At 42.8% G+C, this 12113-nt stretch overlaps 2 protein-coding genes across 2 annotated transcripts; both read left to right on the forward strand.

Annotated features, from left to right (window-relative positions):
- Nucleotides 1-789: 789 nt before the first annotated feature.
- Nucleotides 790-1994, forward strand: AOL_s00076g213 (uncharacterized protein; the record flags this gene model as incomplete). The annotated part of the gene is made up of 3 exons (XM_011122766.1): nt 790-868; nt 967-1114; nt 1226-1994. 3 exons carry the CDS (start codon nt 790-792, stop codon nt 1992-1994), a joined length of 996 nt encoding a protein of 331 aa, XP_011121068.1.
- Nucleotides 1995-10523: 8529 nt separating this feature from the next.
- On the forward strand, nt 10524-11429 carry AOL_s00076g214 (uncharacterized protein; the record flags this gene model as incomplete). The annotated part of the gene is made up of 1 exon (XM_011122767.1): nt 10524-11429. One exon carries the CDS (start codon nt 10524-10526, stop codon nt 11427-11429), a length of 906 nt encoding a protein of 301 aa, XP_011121069.1.
- Nucleotides 11430-12113: the final 684 nt, after the last annotated feature.

Consider the following 12113-nt stretch of genomic DNA (forward strand, 5'->3'; position numbering starts at 1 on the left):
TTGGTATGCATGCATGTACGTGCGTAGTGTATGCTGTGGGTGTAGCACTGTTAGCAGGCATTCTCCTTCCTTTCTTTTTCATAAAATTGTACATACATATATGATGGTACCTATACTTCTTTATAATTTACGGTGTTCCTCCATCTTTTCCTTTCCGTCTCCCTCACTATTTTCTAATCCTTCAGTTGGTTCTAGGTCCCGATAGACAAAAGACTAGTGCTAGTTTCCCCCCGCCGTTTGAACAGATTTCATGTTGGTATCACTGATGTTAATTTAAATGATTTAGTTGGTTTTCTCCGTTCAGTAGAAGTTATTGAACGAGAGCCAACGGGACGTGAAATAGTAGCAGTCTACCGTATTCATTCCCCAAGGGAGAAAGGTCTAAATATACCGGCGGCATACAGTCCGAAGTTGCGAGGTTATGATTTAAGTTATTCTGGGCGGTTGCGTTGGCTGACCGAATCGAATCGAACCGAAAGTCGCGGGTCAACGGTTCGACAATCCAACCAGCAAGCCGCGTCCACCCAACTCCACTTCCCAAACCACGCACGTAATCCAACCCAACCACCATCATCACTACCACCCCGTCCCCCATCATCATCACCATCATCCATCTACAACCGCCATCTACAGGGGTTACATCATAACAAGCTGTATCCGGTCTTTACAACGTCTCCATCCCGTCCAGTACCGAAAGAAAACCTTATTCGCAAAGAACAGAGCTTCAGCTACCCCGCAGAACATTCCATACCCCCCGCCTTTACCCCTCCAAAAGATTAATAAAACAAAATGTCGAAAACGGTTGTTATAAACTCTCCTAATCAGCTTGAAGCGCTGATAAAGAGTAACACCATCGTTGTGATTGATTGTAATACCCTCCCTACCTCTTCCCTACAGCTTATAACAGAGTAAACGATAGCTATCAGAGCAAAAGGAGCTAATAGGGGGGAAATGCTTAAAAATTAGTCCACGCAACCTGGTGCGGTCCCTGCAAAGCTGTCGCTCCAGCCTATGCAGCACTCGCCGAACGTCTCACCGATCCCGGGAAAATGGTGTTTACAAAAGTCGACGTCGATCAGCAAAAGAGTATTGCTCAGACATATAATGTTACTGCGTATGTCTTTCTCTCCCTTTCCATCCCCACTTCCCTAAATATCTACAATATACCTACAAATTAAAAAGATTTACTAAGCTAACATCTATGTCTATTTTTCAACATATAAAGCATGCCAACCTTCATAATGATCAAATCCGGCACCGAAACAAACCGCATCAAAGGTGCAAACCTCCCCGCCCTACAATCCGCCGTAAAGGACCTCCTAGCCGCATCCGGCGGCGCAATCGCTTCTTCATCAGGTTCGGGATTCTGGAAGGGAGCCGACGTTCCCAAACCATACGAAGTTATAAACTCGGAGATCGAACTAAAGAATCTTGATTGTATGAATTATAATCAAGAAATCGGTGGAGTCAGGGTATTATTCGAAGGTAGCGAGCCGAGTACCGGAGTCGGCAGCAGTGGTGGTAAAGGAAAAGGGAAGGGTAGCGGAGATGATCAAAAAGCAGATTGGGTGGAAAGTGATACGGATGAACAGTTAACGCTATTCATCCCTTTTTCATCGACGGTCAAGATTTATCAAATACAGATTACATCCCGTCCACCACCGGTTGAAGATGAAGACGAGGAGGATACGGAATTGCCAAGACGACCGTCAAAGATCAGGTTATTCGTCAATCGACCTAATATTGTCGGTTTCGATGATGCGGAGAGTATGGTTGCTACTCAGGAGATTGAGTTGAAGGAAGAGGACTGGAAGGATGGAACAGTAGCAATCAACACTAGATTTGTGAAGTTCCAGAGTGTGTTTTCGTTGAACTTGTTCGTGGAGGATGCAGAGGGAGATGCGGAGAAGGTTAGGATTGATAGAATTAGGATCGTTGGAGAGGTTGGAGAAAGAAGAGAATTGGGCAAGTTGGAGAAGGTTGGAGAGGAGTAGAATAGGTATTGTCGGTCGATGGTTAGATTTGAGGGATTTGGAATAGAAAGAAAGGGAAAGGCGCAAGTCTAGGATCATTTTCTTATACAAGAGGGATAGATATTGAAGCGGGGGTGTGTAGATGGGGCTTCTTTATTCATGTATCCTTAACTACTTATATCTTTCATTCTTTCTTGAGTGTTTTTATAGAAGATTCTAACGGCTGTTGTATACGGTCGAAGCAATGACATTTATCATTCCTCCTTGTCTCAAACTAGACTTCGCAAAGAAACAAAAACATTCCTCCTCTCATCGAGAGCTTTTTATCTCGTAGCTCAAACATTGTCGTAAAGCACTGTCGACAGAATGAGGAAGAGGATTACAAATTACAAGAATGATATATTCCCTATCTAGCCAGCCCGTGTTGTTCAAAGGATAGCAGCAGGCAAGTGGTGATATAATGTAGGAACCAACCGCCTTACCGCTTGTCGATATGCATTTGTGATTTAGAGATGCATGTCCACCACCATCTGAGTGCGATGCTAGCTAGGGATCAGCTTCGACTAAAACCATCATAAAGATCGATTTAAATATTTGATTCCGCTTATTCTCTCAATGGTATCTTACAACATGTGAAGTGTAAGATAATAAAAGAATGAAAATTTGATATACATCCTCGGCCATGCAGACGTGTAGATGCATCGAGGGCCGAGGGCTGCAAAGTGTTACGAATATTATATCCCTAGAAGCGTCGGAAAAAGAGTGGTAATAGACTGGTAATCAATGCATCGATTACCTAGGTTTGAATACCATCTCGTCATGAGGGGTTGTAAAGGAATATTAACGGATACACCGGCCATCGACTCGACAGCTTCGTTTAAAGGTTTGGATCATCAAGCTCGGGTAAACATATAACGTTATACGTCGAGCTCGAAGTTCAAAATGCAACAAAGGTGGTCGCAATTCGAGGGCTTCGAGTGCGACAAATACAAAATATCATAGTTGATAGCCAATTTCACACAAAAAGCCAGTTTTATCTGTTATTGGTATATGTAATCGTGGTCTCGAAGCTCTACTTTCAGTGCTTTTCGATCAAATCAGACGGTCTTATATAGGGTGTATATCAGTTATGCGTATACGTCTAGGAGCGAACTGCAACATGCAATTCAAGGAAATATAATATATATGTTCTTTGGATCCTAATACATTCGGAGACCGATTTTCAATCATAAGAAACTTTATAATATAACCGTATACGCCTATACAACTTTATTACTTCCGATACTACCAGTATATCTAAATCATAACTACACGGCAAGACTTCCATCCTCAGCTCCTTCTCATAGATATCGATAAATAGTTAACTTCCCAAAAAGACATCCACCGATGTGTAATCAATTGGTTAGCATCCATGGATCCACTGCTTCAATTCTCCGAATTCTTTCATAATAATTACGGAATATTAATATCTACGAAGTTCATCACTAGTATATCCGGGAGCGAAACCCGTCAGGATATACCAGAGTATACTAGAACCCCTAAGACTAGATTCATGCCGACTTGTATTTCACCAGCTATTATACACCGGGACACCGCCCGAAAATACGAGAATTATACTATTTATCATCTAACATCAAGCATGAAACTCCCCAAAATTAGAAATCTGTTAACCTAGTAATGAAATCGGCGAGACCTTTTTCAAAATAGGAAAGAATGGATCAATGAATGAATAAATCTTCAAATAGTTTTTATCGAATTAACTATAATTAGGCTATCCATAGAAGTTTCCATACAACATCACTGAAACCACTCCAATTTCAGTTGATTATATTATTGCAACAAACAATTATACCTCACGTACATGGGGAGGGGGGTTCGAGGGGGGGGGTTTACAAGCCCTATAAAACTTGAGACATATATGGAAGTAGATGAAGTTTTTTTCTCTCTTGCTTTTACCAAGAAAAAAAATCCGAACCCATGAAAGTCTTGATCAATTAGAAAGAGATCGCAAATTATCGAAAACTTGGTTAATAATTCTAAACCATGCGTACCAGCACCCTTTGAACACCTGAACCTGGGAAACAGGCCCGAGGTACTGTGTATGAATAAGACTCGGAGAATGTTCCCAAAACTGTTACACATCAGGCTCATACGTCGGAGCCATAACGTGGGTACCCGGGAGTATACTAGTATATATCAATAAAGCGAGGTAAAAAAAAAAGCGTCCGCAAGAATTAATTGCGAACAGGATTTCCAATCCATCAAAAGAATAGATTTCCCTGCCCGCATTTACACAGATCAGGCAAGCAAGGAAAAGGCATGAGAAGAGGGACTGTTTCGAGTCAACCTTGACAATACAGACACGCCAGCTACCATACTAACTAAGCAAAATGTCACCTTTTTCGGATCCGTGACTGAAGGCAATATGTACATAGTAAAAGCAATAAATCAGGTTAACGATACTGGCATGTCCTTGTCTTTGCAGCAGGTGAATACTAGGTAAATTGAACGCCACCCATCTAGCTTTAGCATTACCCCGCGTCTGATCCAGTCTGATCCATACCGGTGATTCCGAGATTCAAGTTCACAAAAAAAAAAGAATTTGATCTATTGGTTCGGATTATGTTATCACAAACCAGCTTCGAAAAAAGCACGTGAAATCCTCGCCATTTCTTCCAATTCTTCGGAATGTTTGCAGGATGTTCGGGACATCAGATTCCGAAATAAAAGAAACGAAACCCGGCTTAGAGTCAGTTACAAAGTAGAGAGGCAAAAGAAAACGAAACAGAGAGAGAAAAAAAAGCCGCTCTTTGGAATATTCCCAAAAAGCCGGTTTGGACCGTTTAAACCCTCACTGTTTTTTTCTTGTTTAAAATATCCAAAATACACATGGTCGAAGCAATGCCTCACATGTATCGCGGCGGAAAATATCCCGTGACAAAAGCCGTTTCAATTCATCAAGCAAAACTAGTAAACCCCAGATTATATCCAATCCAGCCGAAACCCCAAGTGTAATGCATGATATAATCCCCACAAACAGAAAACGAGAGTATTAACCCCTCCCCATGTAGGAAACTCAAAATCTGGATATCTACCAGGTGAATGGTTCCCGGTGTCCCCAGTTCATGCAACAAGGGAAACTAACCAACGTCTTCCTTTTTGTTTTTTGACGAGAATGAATGAAAGAAAAAAGAAAACGAGGTGGTCAGTTCTCTCTTTGCATATCCTGGGACGAGGAAACCATGTTCGTCGACAGGAAAAATATCAGAATCTCAAACGAACAAGGTGGAGGGGCAAGTATCATGTCACGAGGGATTTATTTTGGAAAATGCGGGATTTGGGTCCGTCTACGAAGAAGCCGGTTCCAACACTAAGGATTCAGGATTCTCGTTAGAGCTAGCTACATAGGCTAACTAGGTAAGCTTGAGCTCGATCCCAGAGACGGCTTAACCACTAGCTAGGACTTTGCATGAACAGATACCAGAACAGAGGGAGGATTAAACGTTTACAATACGTAGCATGCATGAATTTCCTGTCTTCTTTGGCAATGCTGCAGGAATTTAGCCAACGAATTAACTAGCAAGTAAAGAAAAAAAATCCAAATTTTTTTGTTGTTGCGAAGCGGCCGGGCGTTTCCTCTCTTCTTGAGACATCGTTTATGCAGGTACTGTGCATGGATTCTGGGAGCTCGAGCAGAGTTTGATAGACAAAAAAAAAGAGCATGGGTTCACGATATTGGCTTTTTGGGATTGAAGTGCTTGTGTACGAAAACCCGTGGTTTTTTTGCCTTCTCTCTCTCGTGATAATTTGAAGAGATCACCAAAATCCAAAGTGCCGCATTGCCGTTCCTTAGAAACCACTTTTTTTTCTCCACAAAGGCGAACAAAAGCCGCGGATTAGTCTTTTTTACGATGAAAAGGCTTAGTGCAATATGTAATCGTTACCATTCGCTCGAGTTTAGCCAGAATCTATCACGAAGGTTTAATTCCCCAAAAAGAAACTCGAACCAAGCCCTTTTCTACTTTTCTGGGGTTTACTCCGTAATTGCGTCTCGGAAAGCAACCCTCTATGGATATTATTCTTTTCCCTTCTACCAAGATTAAATGCCGCTTGGCCGGCCGTCGATGGGTCGACTGGGGTTTGGTCAGAGATTTTCTGGGGAAAGGAAAAAAAGTCACGGCGAGAAACCGCCTACGACGCTAGACCGGGGAATGCGGATGAAGGTCACGCAATTCGCGTTCTATAGTTGGTGTCTTTCCTGCGGGAAATTTCCACTTAATCTTGTCGACGAGATGAGATGAAGCTCTAGCTCTGCGTATTCTTTTTTTTTTTTTTTTTTTGGTTTTTCAGTTTTTGACTAAGTGGTTAGCATTGAAGTTCACAGTCTAGATATCTCCACTATTGACTTTGCTAATACGATATATGAGACATGGATGATATGCCCCAATTGAAGATGTGAAAGGACCCTTCTTTTTTGGCCACCGGGAAGTGGGTAACTCATAGGTATACGTGTGGAACGTCGATCATATCAAATTTCGAATGTGATGGATTGCGGGCCCCAAGGTGGCTTCCGGGAGGTTTCCCTTATGGCTCTTTAGGGTTTCTTGCCAGCACTCTTTGAGGCTACAGAGTCAGACTAAACTGCATTTGACAAAATCGTAAAGCAAATAAAAAAAAAAGTTGGTGTTGGCAATTGTGAACGTCAAGGCATGCATCTGTGCTACAGACCTGCATATCTCTGAGAGAGAGTAAGCATAAAACACCGACCAAGAAAAGTTAAGCTATGACTTATCAAACTTTTATATCTCCGTGATCGAAGAAGTTCGTGAGATCACACCCGAGTTGGCGAGTTAGGTTGAAAGAAAGTTCCAGCGGTTGGATCGACTTATACTTTTCAAGAGAGGTTGTGGTTGGATATGAAACAAGAATAATGCAAAGACGGCAAGGTTAGAAAGATGATACCCAAGCGCCCGATTCGCTGGTATGTGTACTATGTAGACACCGTCAGAAAGTACAGTTTGAATATGTGGATCCACAACCCACATGCCAGCTAGACCAACTAGACCAGCTACGTACTTACATCCTATGTAGATGCACCATCGACGCACGGATGAAGTCTGATGTGCTTTGTTGCGTCGCTCGTGGACTTTGTGGATAAATAATAATAATGTGACTGGAGTTTTGGCGATTGGCTTGTTCATCTCGCTGTTGTTCACCTCAGCTTGGAATGTTTCTCCACACACCCACAGACACCAGACACCATGCTAGACACACACGCGCATATTTCAAAAAAGAAGTTATATGCATGTTTTCGCTATGACATTTTTCCATGGCGCAAAAGTCTGTGCCAAAACGGAGGCAATGGCTGCGACTCAAGGCGGACCGTAACACGAGGGACGGTCTAGTCATGATCAGTTAAGTTAAGTTGAGTTAAGGATTTCGAAATAATAATCTTTTCGCTTAAGGTGAAGATAAAGTAGCGGTAGTTTGATTAGAATGTCTCATTATTGGCAGATTTGACAAGTTAACTTCGTCGCAAAAAAGCTACGATTGTTTTACACTGAGTCGTGGCACACTTAGTAGGCGTCGACCGCCTAGCCCTGACCATTACTGCATGCGATATGGAAGGAAGGAATCGGCTGTCCGGAAAGGAAGCTAGCGTCCGTCCGTCGATTTTGGAAATTCGAGCAGATCTTGTACTCACCTACGCACATACATGGTACTTACTTAGTACTTACCTACATGCATTCAAAAAAAAAATAAAATAAAAAAATAAAAAATAAAAAAAGGAAGAAAGGAAGAAGAAAGAAAGAAAGACCGTCATGGGATCACTTTCGATACACATGTTAGAAATTCAACCATTGGGACCCAAACTAGCAGGAATACGGTCTTGCGCTTGACCATACTTAAACATGCATTCGACATCTCGTATGTCTGTCTACCTACGCAAGGTACCAAGGAAAAAAGTCACGTCTACAACGCACAACCCTGACATGATATATTGTTTTTCGCAATATCGGTCAGGTTTAGCCCTTGCGAGTTCACCCCAGAAGCCTGAGGAAATATAATGCAATGTCCGTCTACGAGACCGGGTCCCCATGTTAACTTTGCTTCTTGACATGTTCTATCCAGAAACAGGAAGAAAGCAAAAAAAAAAAAACTTGGAACCTTTCGGACAAAGACAAGATTAACAGCCAAGGTACTGCTTCAGACAGACTAATCAGCGAAAATCATATGCCGTTTGGTTAGTACGTATATACTACTCTATACACGGATAGACTACATACTATGGAATGACACGGGAAGAGGTAGCAGTCGTAATGGAGTAGTTATGGTTCCAGCATAGCCACGCTAATCATATAAGTTTAATATTGCCTATATTAGTACAACTTGGAGCGGACGCATTTCGGAATAGCTTTCCAATGATGTCGTTTTGTTTAAAATTACCAGAAATTGAAGGCGTGGAAGTTTAAAATTAATTATTTTTAGAAATCGAATTAAGAGATGATGATGGGCGGGCAAATGCATGGATTTCTATTTTCTTTCTCGGCTGTCTGATGTTTACGTTACATGCGTCGAATGTATCGATGCAGCGAAGGGCATCTAAGCGAATCGAATTGTCGTCTACATCTTGATATTCATATTGACCATATTGATCTGTAGATGACATCGATGCCCTGCTCTGTTGAGCAAGCATTAAACAAGGCGCGCATATTGTCTGATGGTGTAAGAATAGAGACAAGTAGCATTTCCTCTTGCCGGAATAGGATTCGCGACATTTTATTTTCCTGAACTCCAATTCCATCGTCATCCCGGCAAATTTGAGAATAGATGAGCATGAGGGACGATGACCTTGAACCCCCCAGGGACCCACATCCCCAGTCTGTGCTCTCTCCCCGGGGTGGATACGAAGCTCTTTCCCAGGATGATACAGACTACGTGTTAATATGCAAAGAGACTAGTTGAACAAAGTTTCTAAGCTTTTAGAGATGACCCCAAGAGATGTGCACAGGCACGGCCATACCGTGATAGGCTTCTGAGCACGTTTCTTAAGTGAAAGTTTGGATAATATCCACTGGGTTAAAGATTTCGGTTGATTGAAGCGAAGAGTTGTACTGTACTCCAGACGTCCTTAACATGCATCCATCTAGATCATATCAGAATATGGGTATCGACGGAAACTAATGACTAAAGCATTTCAGCCTGACACACACGTGCACGCTTACGCTTCTGGCTTCTACGCCTTTTGGGGTGTTAATGTTCATCGTGTAGCGTATTGGACGCGGTTTTCCAATCACGTTGTGATCAAAAGGAAACTTATACTAATTACCGAAGAGGGAAAGAAATCATTAAAAAGGGTTTTTTACCTAAACGTTAATAGACTTTTCAGAGTTTTTAAGCGAAGGCATCCACGGTCCGTCTATCTCGCATGGACGAGACCAGATAGGCAGGTGTCCAAGCCCGTATCGTGGGCGGATTCCAACGTAAGAATGGTGAGAATGGTAAGAACGGTAAGAACGGTCCCATATCTGATACGTCCCTGGGTACGTAACGTAACCCGAACGAAGCCGACGCCAGGAACGAGAAACCGAATTCGAATCAGGAACCGTCCGAAGACACCCCACGAAATCCCACAGGAAAAACGAAAACGAAAACGACAATCGGCATTTCAATTATTTTTTTTCTTGACCGACATGATACTACTATCTCGATGTTTGATCATGGTGGTCCTTTTTTTGATATTGCACCATTTCTCTTGCCGCATGATAATTCCCCACGCTAGCACTTATCTTCCGTTATCAGGCTGTGAGGAACGGTTTAAAAGTGTCAGTCGCACATAACCGAAAAATGAGGAAATCATTATATTCGCCGACGTAACGCGTGCGGTGCCTGTGCCGGCGATACATTGTACTTACATTATAGCTTGGCTTAGAGTTCAATAGCTAATGCGCCGGGGCATGCATGCAGAATTAATTTCGCTCAGTCTTTCTCGAAAGAGAACATGCGACAGTCAGTCAGTCAAAACACCAGACGACGTTTTTTTTCCCACTTTCTTTATTTCGTTCTTGCAGGGCTTTGAAGGACGTGGGTTGACCTCGGACGGGGTTGGACGCATCTTTGGGACCAAACCATGGGAAGGGCGCTGCCTATTTCTCTCAAAACCACAAATAATTGGCCGCAAATGAAGAAGCCGAAAGACGGATCTTGCAACCAGACATCGAAGAATCAAGAAAAATAAAAGTGAAAATGAAAATGGAAAAATAAAAAATAAGATGTTGTAGAAGGCAAAAACAAAAAAAAACAATGGAGTGAAGATAAGCAATTCCTATCCAGCGAGCCTCGTGGCGAATGCAGAAGGACATGTACATACAGCCCTTGCATTTGAAGGCATCCAGTAACCAGGTCTCCACTTTCATACCACACGCAACACAGCTTCGAACTAAAATTCTATAAACCGCGAACCTAGTTAGTTTCGATTGCAAATACAAGTATACAAAAGTGTCGTTTCTCTTCGAAACGCCCCCGGGGCGACGACGACAATAAGAAACGATGAGACCGTTACGTTTCTCGGGTTGCGTCGGGCTCTGGGTATATTTACAGGCCGCCCTGGTTCTTCAATTCAGTCATGTTCCGGTGGTCACGGCCGTCGAGGTAGAGATACCACTGAGGCCGGATCTGAAGGACTACTTCAAATTGAATTTTAAAGCTTTCCTGGCCATCGGTCACCAGATTGATAAGTTGAAGATTATCAGGGACCAGAATTGCCCGACGGGGGACCCATCGGACCTAGCTTATCCCAAAATCATCGCCAATGACCATTTCTCCTCGTCGTTGAGTTATATGGTACGGAAACTGCGTCTTGCAGAAGATCAGTTATCCCAAGCTCTCAAACTCATGCAAGAATACTATATATCCGATCCTACGAAACTTAGGGAGTTACTGGGGAGATATAACTTTCAAGATATTACAACTGCAGAAGCTGCACGGGATCAACTAGTCTTATATCGAGAACTCTTTGCTGAAGATATTCCAGTATTTAGTCGCTTTTCGACATGGTTAGAGAAGGTACCCGGTCAGACACAACCGCACGTGAATGATATGACAAAGAACCTACTACAGCTATCGTGGAAAATCGAAGGAGCTACTGAGGCTGATTTTACCAAAGACCACAAACTAAAAGTCGACACCGACGCACGGAACGCTACCCTCGAAAGATTCCAAGACGTCGACTTTCGAGCAGATAGTGGAAGAGCGGCTGCAATAGCGGCAGCTCAGTGGGGGGAAGAAAATCTGACCTATCAGTTCAAGCAATATGCACATAATGACTTTCCAGTCGCCGCAGTCTTTCGAAAGATGCAAAAGTGGTACGACTGCTGGGAAGCGCCATTGTCCACCATTGTGAGCGTGCTTGCCAACAGACTCGGCCCGTTTCCAATATGGGAAAGGGAAGACTGACTAACTCAGGAATGTACTAAGTCTCGTCTACATACTACAAACTTAAGAGCAGAGACCTGCAGATCCATATTTTCTGATGCGCTGTATATGTACAGCCTCGTTGTGTGACGAAACAACGTATAAAACTTCAAGAACATGTATCAATACCACATGTGATACTATGCTATACTAATATCACACAAACCCTTCATACATAGTCTTCGTTCGTTCGCTTGTTTGTGCTCTCTTCGTGCATGCAGAAAATATGTCTGAGGTCCTGGTAATTTCCCGTCAACAGGAACAACGCATTGCAGGATGCATATGCGCCGGCCAGGAACATACCACAGCCGAAGACCGGTCGACCTATCGATGCTCTTCTCATGCCCCACCTTTGCCTGCAATGTCCTCTCCGTTTGGCCTTTTTTGCCCTTACAATACATCCCCAGCCGCTGCACTGGGAAGATCCAATAAGTGTGGACCTTATTTGTTAACAATTGCAAATTCTGGAAAGGGAAAGGAACAGCCTTGTCATTGTCTCGAATATCTTCCCTTGAACGACACTCCATGCTTTAGAACATCTCGTAAAACGGCCAATACAGGCTAATATTCTCCACAAAATACGATAGTTGACCATGCATTTCGTAGACATATTTCTAACATGCACCCACACACACACCTGTCTGTCTCTGTCTCTCTTTCTTTTTT

The sequence above is a fragment of the Orbilia oligospora genome, assembly GCF_000225545.1.
Source record: "Orbilia oligospora ATCC 24927 unplaced genomic scaffold scaffold00076, whole genome shotgun sequence".
NCBI classification, from domain to species: Eukaryota; Fungi; Ascomycota; class Orbiliomycetes; order Orbiliales; family Orbiliaceae; genus Orbilia; species Orbilia oligospora.